This window comes from Schistocerca gregaria, chromosome 5 (genome assembly GCF_023897955.1).
Source record: "Schistocerca gregaria isolate iqSchGreg1 chromosome 5, iqSchGreg1.2, whole genome shotgun sequence".
NCBI classification, from domain to species: Eukaryota; Metazoa; Arthropoda; class Insecta; order Orthoptera; family Acrididae; genus Schistocerca; species Schistocerca gregaria.
Genome location: NC_064924.1, coordinates 195,358,774 through 195,373,816, shown reverse-complemented (window position 1 = coordinate 195,373,816; position 15,043 = coordinate 195,358,774). Strand labels below are relative to the sequence as shown.

The 15,043-nt window shown below is 40.0% G+C and overlaps 1 protein-coding gene across 1 annotated transcript; it reads right to left on the bottom strand.

Moving 5' to 3' along the window:
- Window positions 1-6,070: 6,070 nt before the first annotated feature.
- Window positions 6,071-11,288, bottom strand: LOC126272223 (chondroitin proteoglycan-2-like). The gene is made up of 3 exons (XM_049974923.1): window positions 11,261-11,288; window positions 10,135-10,214; window positions 6,071-7,374 (listed from the first exon to the last, which is right to left on the bottom strand). The coding sequence occupies exons 1-3, from the start codon at window positions 11,265-11,267 to the stop codon at window positions 6,340-6,342; spliced, it is 1,122 nt and encodes a 373-aa protein (XP_049830880.1). The 5' UTR covers window positions 11,268-11,288; the 3' UTR covers window positions 6,071-6,339.
- Window positions 11,289-15,043: the final 3,755 nt, after the last annotated feature.

Here is a 15,043-nt window from a genome sequence, read left to right as displayed (position 1 = left end):
TGATTTAGAATATATAGGGGACCCGGAATTAGAATCGGAATTTACAAGAGCTTTGGAGGACTTACGATCAAATAAGGCGGAATGGATAGAAAACATTCCATTACAATTTATAAAATCGTTGTGTGAAGTATCAACAAAACATTTGTGTGTAGAATGAATGAGTCTGTCGGCATACCATCTGACTTTCGTAAAAACATGATCTACACAATTTCGGAAAGAGCAAGAGCCGACAAGTGAGAGATTATCGCACAATCGGCTTAACAGCTCATGTATACAATATGCTGACAAGAATAATATACAGAACAATGGAAAAGAAAATTGAGGATGCGCTAACTGACGATCAGATTGGTTTTAGGAAAGGTAAAGGCATGAGAGAGGCAATTCTGACGTTCCGCTTAGTAATGGAACCAAGACTAAAGAAAAATGAATACACGTTAGTAGCATTTGTTGCCTGGAAAAAGCGTTCGACAATATAAAACGCTGCAAGATATTCGAAATTCTAAGAAAAACAGGGCAAAGCTATAGGGAGAGAGGGGTCATGTACAACAGGGAATAATGCGATGAATAAGGGAATAATAAGAGGAATAAGGGAATAATAAGCGTGGACGACAAAGAACGAAGTGGTCGGATTAAAAAGGCTGTAAGACAAAGAATTTAAATTCAAGGTCAAAGGATATTAATGATACGATTTGCAGATGACATCACTATCCTGAGTGAAATTAAAGAAGAATTACAGGATCTGCTGAACGGAATGAAGTGTCTGATTGTCTAATTGAGAGTAAATCAAAGAAAGGCGTAGGTAATGAGAAGTAGCAGAAATGAGAACAGCTAGAAACTTAACATCAATCCTGATCCTCATGAAATAGGTGAAGTTAAGGAATTCTGCTACCTAGGTAGTAAAGTAACTAATGATGGACGGAGCAGGGAAGACGTCAAAATGAGAGTAGCAATAGTATAAAGGGCGTTCCTGGCCAGGAGAAGTCTACTAATATCTAATATCGGTCTTCATTTGAGGATTAAATTTCTGAGAATGTACGTCTAGGGTACAGTCGTGTATGGTAGTGAAACATGGACTGTGGGAAAACCGGAACAGAAGAGAATCGAAGCATTTGAGATGTGGTGCTACAGACAAATGTTGAAAATTAGGTGGACTGATAAGGTAAGAAATGAGGAGGTTCTGCGCAGTCGGAGAGGAAAGGAATATGTGGAAATCACTGATAAGGAGAAGGGACAGGATGATAGGACATCTGCTTAGACATGAGGGAATGACGTCCATGGTACTAAAGGAAGCAGTAGAAGGCAAAAACTCTAGAGGAAGACAGGGATTGGAATACATCCTACAATTAATTAACGACGTAGGTTGCAAGTGCTACTCTGAGACGAAGAAGTTAGCACAGGAGAGGAATTCGTGGGGGGCCATTCAGAAGACTGATGACTCTTGCAGTTGAATTATATTTCCCTTTGTATCCTGCACTGAAGTTCATTCTGCATCCGCATTCCTAAACTTAGTTATGAGACCATTTCATGGGGTTGTTCTGTACACTTACTCCTTGGTTTTCAGTGTTGTTATTGTTTACAGTGACTTTTAAGCAATTACAGAATTGAACTTTGAAGGAGCTCCTCAATATATTATGTGCAGTGCATTATGTTTATTTCCGTTCATCGTCAACAGTCTTAATTCCATGATAGTAAGTGGAGTTGAGATTTGGACATTGTAGAATGGGAATAATTCCGGCGTCACTGGACGACTCATGAGTATGAGTATTTGAGAGGTAGGCGGCAATATCATCGAACGTAACAGAAGCAGTTTCCATTTTTTTCAGTTGAATTCACTCCCGGTATGCGCACCTCTCGAGAGAGTCATGTGAAGACAAGGTTTTCTGTTTGTTTATTTATGGCTTCATCACTGAACTAGTGGATTTCTGCCACGCATGTTACAGACATAATCTCATTCTGGAATCAGCTCAGTGCAGATGACTGTCCTTCGCAAGTTTTGTTGCTGCCCTGACGAATTTTTAGTGGGTAAAAAGTCTTATTTGGTCTATAGTCTTAATATGGCAAGCCCAACCGGCTCACTGGGCAATCCAACGGTTAACTGGTGATGTAACTACAGATACATGAAAACCGAATCATTTGTATATTCCAATGTTTCCTTTGTAAAGGGCAAATCACTCAGTGGTTTTAGTAATAGCGGTACGTTTTGAGATATTTACAGTCGTAATACATTGAACAGGGCTACTTCCTCATCGCTGCGACGGAAAACTGCACTTTTCTTTTGCGTATTAATGCACCCTGAAGTCAATACGTTTCACTGACAAAGTTGTCTAACCGTCTCCAGCGTATCGCCATTGGTGGTGACCCTCAATCTCAATTATTGCACAGCATCTTCATGTACTGGGACAGTGGCAAGATCAATTTAAAGGTGCATTCGTGTACGCTATTCGTTCGTTCCTTGGTTAATCTTCGTGCGGACGTGAATTAAGCATAAAGTGCGCCAAACACAGAAAACTGTTTTGCACCCTTCACAGTTGAGAGCCCATACCTGTTCTTCCAATGTTATTGCTTCAGCTAACACAGTGATAAACTGTGCTATTATTCGCCCAAGTGGGCATCACTAAGTCAGAATAAGCAGGGGTGTACACCAGAAAAAATTATGATCTGTCGAAGAAAATGACTCACATTAAGAGGTAGCACGACAGTCCGACATGTGGTATTGTCTACGAGACAATTGTAATTTAATAAGCCGTTGGCAGTCATTTAATGCAACTACACTGTTTAATGCACTGCTTCTGTGAAGTAACATCTGTCCGTGGCAAGAGGGTGATATAATGAAAGTTTATTTATTTGTTGTTGACTTAAACACTCATAGACTTGAACGCTGTTGTAAACGAAGGCGTAGTAGAAAGGGTTACGGAGAATACGGGCTTCGTAGTAGAAGAAATGGTTACGTAGAATATGGGCTGGGTAGGAGCAATGAGAGAGGAGAAATATTAATTGAATAATGTAGTACATACTAAGTTGCGTTAGCGATCATTACATTCAAGAAACTAATGAGGAGGGGGAGGAACACTTGGAAATGGTCGGATGATACGGAAAGATTTCAGTTAGATTACATCATGGTCAGACAGAGTTTCCGAAATCAGATACTTGATTGTAAGGCATACCCTGGAGCAGATGTACATACAGATCACAACGTAGTAGGGATGATGAGTAGTTTGGAGTTTAAGAGGTTAGTTAGGAAGAATCAACGAGCAAATAAAGTGGGATACGAAATTACTGAGGATTGACGAGATAACCTTGAAGTTTACTAAGACTACAGGTACAGCGATAAGGAATAGCTCAGTAGGCAGTACAGTTAAAAAAGGAATGGACATTTCTAAAAAGGTGAGTCCCAGAAGTTGTATAGAAGAATAATAGGTACAAAGAAAGTAACAGCGAAGAAACCAGGGGTAACAGAAGATATACTTGCATTAATCAATGAAAGAATGAGGTACAAAAATATTGAGGGGAATTCTGGGATAGATAAATACAAGTCACTTAGGAATGAAATAAATATGAAATGCAGGAAAGCTAAGGCGAAATGCCTGCACGAAAAATGTGATGTTGAAAAAAGAAATATTTATCAGAAGGGCTGACACAGCTTATAGAAAAGTCCAAGAAAGCTTCGGTGATATTAGTAGCAAGGGTGGGAACATTAAGAATGGAAAGTAAATTCCACTTTTAAATACAGAGGAGAGAGCAAACCGGTGGAAAGAGTACAATGGAGGCTTGCAATGAGGGAGAAGACGTTCTTGATGACATAATAGAAGAATTAAGAGGAATCATTAGGGAGAGATGGAGAATCAAATATGGAGGAAGGGATAGATAGCATTCCATCAGAATTTGGAAAATCATTGGGGGATGTGGCAACGAAATGTGTAGAATTTATGAGTCTTGGGACTTACCATCTGATGTTCGAAAAAACATCATTCACACAATTCTGGAAAGAGCGGAAAAGGGTGAGGACCAATATTGTTAAGTGCTATTCTTAGATGAAGAGGTTGGTGCAGGAGAGGAATTCGTAGCCGGCCGCATCAAAGCACACAGAAGAGTATGAAAAAAAATGGGTTTATTTTATTGTTGTTTGATTAAACTAAGATTGAACTGTGATTCTACTCTTACATGCTAAGCTTGGTAACATCCAGACATCTAACCTCCACATGTGAACACAGAACGTGTTATGAAAATCTGCGCTCCCGCTCTATGGTTAAGCAACAACTGTCATAAACGAATCACTATTGAGGGGCATGATCGTGTACAGAACTAATTTCTGTCAAGTGTCTGTTCGTTTCTAAGAGCAGAAGGTTACTAGGCTGAGGACTTTAACACTCAACGCGCAACCCTTCTTTATGACTTTATCGGTTTCTGACCTGTTTGTGGCTGTTAATAAATGCAGTGACTAAAGTTCCCGCTCTTTCACAATGTCCTTTGCTAAATGCTAAAAGTTTGGCGAATTATTCCTCCAGATTCCACGAACATTTCTATAACGATGACATAATACTGGTACGTCTCAAGTATCCGATTTTACTTTGTCATAGCAGCAGCCGGTATATCATCAGGAGTACGGCCTTCTGAAAACTGTACGTCTCTATTTTATTAACTTCTTGAAGGTAATATTCCATTATGGAGAATTTATTCTCTAACACGGAGTGTCCTGATATTATCCACCTCATAATTTATACATATTTTAACAGTATCGGTGGTACACCTCTATGTTCTACATCCACACCTACTTTCACATTTTGCTCCCCATTTACGATGCCTTGAAGACTACTCGAAAAGAAGTTCTAAGTTAAATCGCGACGAAGATCCGATAACTTATAATCTGAATAATCTCCTATTACTATCAGTATGCAACTTGCACCGAAAGTAAGGAATCCCGCATTAAGCTAGGCAAGACTATTTACTGCTTTCAGGACCTCACGGACAAGTGCGAATTTCACAAAACCTCTACTAGAAAACTCCATATTCAGTACAACATATATCCAAAACCGATTGTAATGTGCAAGCATTACACATGTTCCATATTGCGGCAGCAAAATGTCATCAGCGATATCGGCCTATAGTTCCTCACATCTCAAGTGTGTTAATTCCATAGAGGATTTGCCATTGATGATGCAATAAAATCTTTCTTATTACTTCTCTTTTATTCAGGCAGTGTCCATCGCACGTAATTGAATGATTTTTTAAAACTTTGGTTGAATAGCCAAAGAAGAACGTTTTGGTTATGTACCCAATAATAGTTCTTATGTTCTGTGACGAGGGATATTTCATCAATAATTCACACAATGTTTTAATTTTTTTTTTTACTTACACGTTAATTTTTTATTTCATTATCCAATTATAGTCATTCAATATAGTCCTCCTTCTTCTCATCTAAATCCCATAGTCCAGGAAGCTCTGTTATTCCACCCAGGACACCACGTCTGTTCCTCTGTAGAATAACTTGGGTAACGGCGCTACAGAGCTCTTCCAAAGAAAGATAAGGACGATTTTCGACTTCGGAAACAAAAGTCTGGTGGACTCATGTCCTTGCTATAAGGGGAATGCGATGACACTTATCATTTGTATTCCAGCAGTTTTTGAGTTACAACATCGCCGATATGAGGACGAACATTGTCGAGGAGAATGAGTGGTACTGATATGAGCAATTGAGGTCTGGTATTGCACATTTTCTGTGCAGATTTTGCAAGAAGTTGCGATAAGAGACAGCTGTGACACCTGTTTCACATGGAACCTTGTCATTATGATTTCTTGGTGACCATAAGCAAAAAAGGTTCATTTGTTTGAACTTTGACTGGGAACCTCGAAATTTTTCGGAGGTGGAGAATATGAAGCTCTCCACTCATTGGACTGTGATTGCAATTCCGATTCAAAGCATCTATCCATGTTTAAACATGATGTGAAATTTGTTTCAATTCGACACAGAAAATATATTAACGCTTCAGAAAATGTCACAAAAACCTCCTAGATATTATATTATCCCCTCTATAAGCATCAAGATACATCCGTTCAATGAATTAGCTAAAAATTACGTGACAAGTCTTTTATTACTATGGTTGGACAATTGCAGTTGGATTACATACAAAGTGTGTAAGTAATAAGTAAGATAAATAACAATATATTATGAAATAATACAAGTATATTTAATATGAGACTAAATATTAGTCACATGAGTACTGATCACATTACATAGATAATATATCTGTTACAGGCGGGTTACACAGCTAATGTGATGACATCATTTGTAAAGATCTTTTAGAGTGAATAAAAAAATATCTTCTTCAGTGTAGCTGTAGCTCACACAGAGCACCCAGAACTCTCAGGATAATCACACACCCTCAGCTCAGCGTTGTACTGCAGGCCAGCTGGACACGGGATCAACCAGGCAACTCCGTTCTCGTCGCACTTGTAGAAGCTGTTACAGTCACTGGGGTTAGGCAATTGGGTGACGTCATCTGGGTTCCAAGCCGGACATGTGGGAGCTTCTGCAGGTGGTTGCTGAGGGCTTGCGTCGTCACTGTTACCAGAGTCAGCGTTACCATTGTTCTGATTGTCATCAGAGGAATCGTCACCAGATGGGTTACTTGGAGAAGCTGACGATGAGCAACCAGCACTCTCTGGATAATCGCACACTCTTAGCTTTGCATTGTACTCGAGTCCAGCTGGGCATGGTATGAGCCAAGCAACACCATTCTCGTCACATTTATAGAAGCTGCTGCAGTCATTGGGATTGGGCAGCTGTGTGACATCATTTGGATTCCAGGCTGGACAAGTAGGAGCATCTCCAGCTGGTGGATTCGGGCTTACCTCATTACCTGCATCAGAATTTTCGTCGTCTTCATCCCCCTGAGAAGGTGTATCATCAGACGGTTTGCTCGGTGAAGACGATGAGCAACCAGCATTTTCTGGGTAATCACACACTCTCAGCTCTGCATTGTATTCGAGACCGGCTGGGCATGAAATGACCCAAGCAACACCATTCTCATCACACTTGTAGAAGCTGCTGCAGTCATTGGGATTGGGCAGCTGGGTGACGTCATTAGGATTCCACGGTGGACATGTGGGGGCGTCGCCAGATGGTGGAGCTGGTGAAGCGCCTCCGTTATCATCTGATCCCCCACCATTTCCATTGTCGTCGTTAGCTGGTGGAGACACTGATGAGGAGCAACCAGCTCTCTCTGGGAAGTCACACACCTTCAGATTTGGATTAAACTCGAGGTTTGCTGGGCATGGGATGACCGTTGCGACTCCAGACGGCTCGCACTGCAGGAAGCTTCTGCAGCTGTTCGGATTCGGAAATGGACCGGACGCTCCCTGGCATGTTGCACTGACCTGGAAGAAATTGAATGTTGCTCAGTACATCTTGTGTATCATGTCTTTCATGCGATTTACTTATCGTAATTGAAAGTCTTATTGTTGCCTTCATTGTTTCACTGGATGAGAACGTGCTCTTTGTAGTATATAAACTTGAACGTCGTATTGTATATTTCTGATTTTATAGCGGCGTGTGCATATTCGCAATCTCCTCTGTGTTGAAGTATAAACTTATGAAAACGTGTCTTTAGTAACTGAATCAATAAATAGCTTAGTAAGTGACTGCTTTGTAACTGACGCCTGAATTTTGTAACAGTGACTACGTTCATACCCCATCATGAGATAGTGGGATTACGACTGTATTAGGCATAAGAACCACGACGAAATACATTTTCGGAATAAAATGTTAATTATTCCGGAGATACTGATTGTACGAAAGATCGCACTAGTCTTCATTGAGAAATTTTTAAATTTATCGCCTTGTTTCCGGGACAGTTGTGTAGTTTATTTGTCTCTCAAAAATATGCATTTTGTCTGCTTTTTGTTCAGAGTCGTTATAATGCTGATGCAAGAAATGTATGACTGTAAAAATTAATGACCGTTGGACTTCTTCTGTAATCCAATGAATTCATGTTTTTCCTTGTTCAAGTTGATTCACAAATTCATTCGAATCCTGCAAGTCTTTAGATAATAGTACGTTAATGACAGTCTAGTCGTATGTCTGTATGAGGTGTCATACTGTTACTGACCTCTTTAATTGGACTGCAACGTTAATCCTTGGCAATTACCAATTAGGATGGCTCACAATTAATTCCTACTACAGTAAGATTTTATTAGCCAGACCCAATCTGTTAGTCATAGTACGTATCGTTCTTCCCCCTTCACTTCGGACCAAAAATTACTTGCAGTTGTCATTAGTAATTTGTGTGTGAGTAATATTATTGCAACGTTAACTTTCGAAATTATTAATGGTAATGAATATCAGAACCGGATGCTCCTTCGATTTTACCGTCTTCTCGTAACAAATGTCGAATACCAAGGGATCCGCGTGATCTGACGAGCAGTAAACAGAGAAACGTCTCAGTTAGGTAAAGAAACTTGTAAGCTATCGAAGTCTGCAGTAAGACGAATAACTTTCCATAGAATAAGGATAGAGTGTAGGAACTGTACAAACGAATTCCTGTGACTAGTTTTTATTATTGTTTAGTTAGTGACTCAACGAACTTATAATTTGTAAGACATGCGTTGTATTTCTGAAACGGGAATACTCTGAGTATAACCAAAAATTATACTACATGTTACGGTAGTGGCAATGCCAAATGTAACCAAATTTCATAGTATCTGGTTAATAACTGAATATTTTTGTATATGCTACATACGTATGTGAAGGAGTGTGATAGCACTCTCCTGAACTTGAAGTGCTGGTTAATGGATGGGGCAATGAAATTCTTAAGAAGTGGGTCAACTGACCAAGCGGATTGTGTTCAATAATCATTGTCCTCTAAAACACTACGGAACCCCGTGCTTCACGCTAGAGAAAACAAAGCAACCTGATATTTGGGTTGGGTGGTTGACCAAACAACGGGGTCATGGGCCCCATCGGGTTAGGGAAGGATGGGGAAGGAAGTTGGCCGTGCCTTTTCAAGGGAACCATCCCGCCATTTGCCTGGAGAGATTTAGGGAAATCGTGGAAAACTTAAAACACGATGACCAGACGTGGGTTTTAACCGGTGTCCTACCGAATGCGAGTCCAGTGTCCTAACCACTACACCACCTTCCTCAGTGAGATTTACGGAAACAACTTGTTGTCACAAACCAGCAGGACTCTACTTTAGCTAAGAAGCTTCAACATATGGCTAAGAGGTAAAGCAAGAAAGAGAAGACGAATTTCACTTGCGGTAAATGTGTTTAGTATCCCTTTCGATCCTTAGCACTAAGCTCTTGCCAGGCGGCTAAACCCGATAACTGGAGTGATGTGAGCGAAAAAAAATTTCATTTATTTGCTATGTTTCATTTTCAGGTGTAATTATTTTTTATCGAGTAATCACGCAGACTATATCCCTAATGTACAATTTGCGTTTGTAGTCGTGTTATAATGCATAGTTTACTTTTGTAGTCGTACTCTAAAATCGATAGTATGAAATTAAATTCGAATACGAATGATAATGTGATCATAATATTCACTCATTCCAATGACTTACTACAGTTCAAACGTATTAGTGGTGACCAATTAATTGAATTCTAAAAAGTATTATCCATTTGCTTATTTCCTAATTTGTTTCCTAAATGTAACTAGCTAACTCTGAGAATATGTGTAATAATCCATTTAACTGAAATATCTGTTTTAACAGACCTTTATGTATGTTCCGATACATAGTGTGAGAGGAAGGGTTCGAGCCGGCCACGGTGATCTAGCGGTTCTAGGCGCTCAGTCCGGAACCGAGCGACTGCAAGGGTCGCAGGTTCGAATCCTGCCTCGGGCATGCATGTGTGTGATGTCCTTAGGTTAGTTAGGTTTAAGTAGTTCTAAGTTCCAGGGGACTGATGACCACAGATGTTAAGTCCCATAGTGCGCAGAGCCATTTGAACCATTAGAAGGGTTCGAAAGAAACAGAATTAATATACTCTTTGAACATTTGGGGGAACAAAGAAAAAGTAATTCCAGGACAAATGCAATTATTAAGAAAAAAACTTTTTGTGAAGGTATCTTATTACAGCAGTTTTTCCTATTAGCATAAGACCTCATTAATTAACTGATAACAGCTGGTAAACACTTACAACGGTCAGTCGGCGGAGGGATGCTGCACTGGCGCCTCCAACCAAAACCACTACAATGGCAGTCGCAATAAATGGTAGTCCTGAAAGTATAATGGAATATAATGTTTATCCTGTATAACGTATGTGTACAATATGTATGCATGAAAGCCAAAATGAACTTTGGTTACAAAATGTTTTGACCAAGTGTCTTTTCTCGTGGCCAGCTAAATCTACTTTTCTTCCATACGAAACCATTTAACGAATTTTTGTCAGCATGAAGCCATTGAACAGCAAAGTTCATCCATTTCTGCTTCCGTATACAACAGAATGTATTTATATTTACAGTTTATTATACAAGAAATAGTTCGGATTTGAACAATGAGTACGAACAAACTACTTGTGGTCAAAAAATTAGCAATTGTTAAATAACTATGATATGCTTTTGCAGCTACTAAAACGCAGTTCTTTGTATCCTTTTTCCGACAGCAGTTACAACCAGTTGGAAACTACCCATATAGCACTAGACAGCGATTACCGTAAATCAGTAATCAACAAGGTGGGTTAATATTTTCCTCCTCATTTTTCCTGCTGCTGGAATCGATATTTGCAACATAGAACTAAAATAATTTAATTTTATACACTGTTAGTGTAATGAATGATTTAATTGGCGTTAATGTGGCGTTTCTTCGGTAGCCTGAAACTCGTATAATGGAGTACAACAGGAAGCGACAATTTAGCCTGAGCTCCTACGTTGCACTAAAAACCTGCGCGTTATCAGAGAACGTCCCCGTACATAAAATTACAATCTGTGACGACGAGAAGAACAATTCTTAGTACAAGCTAATAACATTGTGAACAGACAAAAACCTTATTGGTCCTACCTGTATTTACACAAATTGCCGATTTTCTCCAATGCAGTACCACCTATTTGGGATGGCAAACTGTAACCAGAGTGAAATTCTCAAGACTTGGGGACTGTGTGTAACTTCCGAAAAGTTGTACAAACTTTTCAGAAAAGTAGTAACAACTTCATAATCACATTCAAAATTTCCGGTAACCTATGGGCTTGGTTTTTCTAAAACCTCAGTTACATTATTATATTAAAGGAAAGCGAAGCTCTGTTACAGGCGCATGCAGTGGCTCTTACCTCTCATGTTGTAGGTGTGTCTGCTCAGAGTGCCGTAAACTTAGCGTCCTACCGCTTAAATAGCTCACCACATGTCCCACGTAAAGACGTCAACCACACAAATACGTATAAACGTACGTCAGCATCACTGATAAGGTCTAAATCGCTCACTATTGCGTATATCCCGTGTTTTTGTTTCATTTGATTCCTATCTGACAATCGAAATTTACGACGCGCGAACAAGTGTAATTCCCAGATGGCTTTTGATAAGCATTTATATGTTCGAAGTGTGCTTAAAAATAGTTGAAACGCAAGAAACGACTCATCAACTGGTTACAACTAGAGATCAAATCCTCCATTAATACGGATCACGAAAAGTTGATAAGTGTTGCCTTTATTTGACAACAATGCGAGTAAAGATTTTGTGTACTCCTGTACGGCCTCAGTATTTTTCCATTTAACATTCTCATCTTTCCACTGAAAGCATCAAAGATTTTAAGTGACAACGGCTTTCAGGCAATTATATATTGTAACTATAACACGTCTTCGTTACAAAATACAAGAAGACAAGAAACAAGGAACGGATTTAAAAGATTTATTGCTTTTCAAACTCCAAAAGATAGAAACACAATTCCAACAATGCGACGTCGCAGACATTCAAGAGTGTCAATCAAAGGTTAGATAAAACACCCTGTGTTTTACGTAACTCCACAAAAAGTCGTGATTTTGATTCTGTGAATTCTATAACAAGAAACCAGTTGCTTCAAGTGTGGCAGGAAATGAGCCACTAATTGATGTTCGTCATGTAACACAAGGTGCTCACATTGAATGCATAAAAATGTGAACTTTTCTCATTCCAGAAAAGTTGGAACTGTGTTTCTGACCCTTCTAGATCGCAAACAATAAGCGTTTGAAATCTCTTCCTTGTTTTTGAATAGCCCTGTACTTTGATGATTGTACAGAACTTTCAAATTGTTCGTAAACATCAAAATATTTCGTAAAACTTAAAATAAAAATAGCTTTTATAGGAAATGAGCAACAGTCTTTGAGACTTTCTGAAGATCTTTCTTCTGACACACAGCAGTTCTTCTTAGAGTGCCATAGCTTTTTAGTGGTCGTACTGGGGACTCTAATGAATAAACTATAGTGAACGTTCATAATAAAAATGTAGCTCTTTACAAGCATGCATAATTCAAACTTGTGTAACTTACCATAAAAGAAGTCACTGATAAGTTAGTTACGCATAATTATTCCCGCACATGTGCAATGCTTGCCTGTACATGAGAAATTGTGACCTCCACTTATTCTGTAAAACGTCTCGAAACTGGTATTGTTTCAGGTCTATCTATTGAGCAACCAAAGGTGGTTTATAATTTCACAAACATGTTTTATGACCTTTCGCCGTCGCCAAAGAGTCATTTTATTTAGTTCTGTAAAATGTAAGCACATTTTAAGTAATAATTATTGTATATAATATACGTGGTGGTCCATTGATAGTGCCCGGGCCATATATCTCACGAAATAAGCATCAAACGAAAAAACTAGAAAGAACGAAACTCGTCTAGCTTGAAGGGGGAAAACTGATTGCGCTATGGTTGGCCCGCTAGATGGCGCCATAGGTCAAACAGATATCAACTGCGTTTTTTAAAATAGGAACTCCCATTTTATTACATATTCGTGTAGTACGTAAATAAATATGAATATTTTAGTTGGACCACTTTTTCTGCTTTGTGATAGATGGCGCTGTAATAGTCACAAACGTAGAAGTACGTGGTATCACGTAATATTCCGCCAGTGCGAACGGTATTTGCTCTGTAATAGATTACCCACTGTTAAAATGGACCGTTTACCAATCACGGAAGAGGTCGATATCGTTTTGATGTATGCCTATTGTGATCAAAATGCCCAAAGGGCGTGTGCTCTGTATGTTGCTCGGTATCCATCATCCAAGTGTCCGGACCGTTTGCCAGATAGTTACGTTATTTAAGGAAACAGCAAGTGTTCAGCCACATGTGATACGTCAACCACATAATAAAAAACGGGGGTTCCTATTTATCTATTTAGCTAAGGGCCTTGCCGCAGTGGTAACTCTGGTTCTCGTCAGATCACCGAAATTAAACGCTGTCGGCCTGTGTGAAAGTCCGGTCTGCCGACCGCTGTTGGCCAGCGGGATGCACTCAGCCATTGTGAGGCAAACTGAGGAACTACTTGACTGAGAAGTAGCGACTCCGGTCTCGGGAACTGACATACGTCGGGAGAGCGGTGTGCTGACCACATGCCCCTCCATATCCGCATCCAGCGACGCCTGTGGGCTGAGGATGGCACCGTGGCCGGTCGATACCGTTGGGCCTTCATGGACTGTTCGGGAGGAGTTTAGTTTCATTTATATATTTAAACAGACCCTTTACCGGTGTCGAACCGATGTGTTCATCTTCAGACGACTGGTTCACCTTTTGCATTACATTTCGTGTTTTGTTTCCCCACCTGTCGTAATGTAAAGAGGCGCTGTTTAAATACATAAATTGCATTTTAAAACGTGGCTGGTTGCTGTAATCCTCTTTCTTAAGAGTCAACCGAAATTTTGTGCACAGTCATGGGCTCATTATATCAGTTTATAACAAAATAGCAATAATTATTGTAATGGCATTACACCTAAAAAGTATTCGTATGTTTACTTTGGCTTTATAGAGCTTTTCTGTCTCTGTAGGATCATTTTGTCCATCCCTGGTTATTGATAGCATGTCACCTGCGAAAAGTTTATTACTGTAACTTTGCATGACGAGTTGAAACATAACTTTCTTCTTTGAAAGCAACATAGTTGAGCTAAATTATTTTGCGACACTATTTTGACATTACTACAGTTTCTAGAAGGTTTCCACGGTATATTTTCACTCTTCAGCGGTATGTGCACTGATACGAAACTTACTGTTGGATTAAAAATGTGTGCAGGACCGGGAATCGAACCCAGGTCCTCTACATTTCATGGCCATGTGCTCTGCGAACTGAACTATCAGAGCACATTTGACGTCCAATCTTCATAGCTATCTTCCGCCTACTACTCATCTCCTCCCTTTCATACTTGACAGGAGTTGTACTGCGAAACTTGGGGACTAGCCACAGCCTTGGCGAGTGTTTCCAGAACGAATTTTTCGCTCTGCAGCGGGGCGTACTTTAATATGTGTGCCGACCCTTGACACATCTGTGGCGTTATGAGACCTTTTGTTGCAAGGATGGCATCACCTGTAGGCCGCTCTGGGGAATTGTGAGCCCGGAGTGAGGAAGTCGGTGGTGAGCCGAGGAAGAGACAGTTTCGCAAGCACTTCTAGTGTCGACCTTGAGTCGCCGAGATGGTAGGTAACCGGAACAGTGTGTTGTACACTGACCGGTATACTGTCTGGTGACTATCCCGTAAATGGCACTGACAGAAACATAGACGAAACATGGCAGGAGTGCTTCTAGCTTCTACACGTGAAAGACGATGTATATTGAGCTTTCGCGCCATTCGCATAAGATTTGCGCTAGTGGCGCCACTATAAAGATGCAAATCAGCTTCGCTCTGAATATGTGTTATAACGGTCGTGAGAGTCAGTTACGTTTGAGACAGATCGTAGTGAGTTGATGTTAGTCAAGAATGCCTTTAAGACGACAAAGACGCCATATCATCGCCTCACTGAGTTTGAACGAGATCGTATAATAGCGCTACGAGAAGCTGGATGTTCCTTCTGCGATGTTACGGAAAGACTTACAGGGAATGTAGCCACTGTGCATTGGCACGAGAATGAACGATCCCAGGAATATCGTGCT

Excerpts from the sequence above, each read along its gene's own strand:
- LOC126272223 (XM_049974923.1), bottom strand. Across the intron at positions 7,375-10,134 it reads CCCTCCGCCGACTGACCGTT|GTCAGTGCAACATGCCAGGG; the intron begins GTAAGTGTTTAC and ends AATTTCTTCCAG.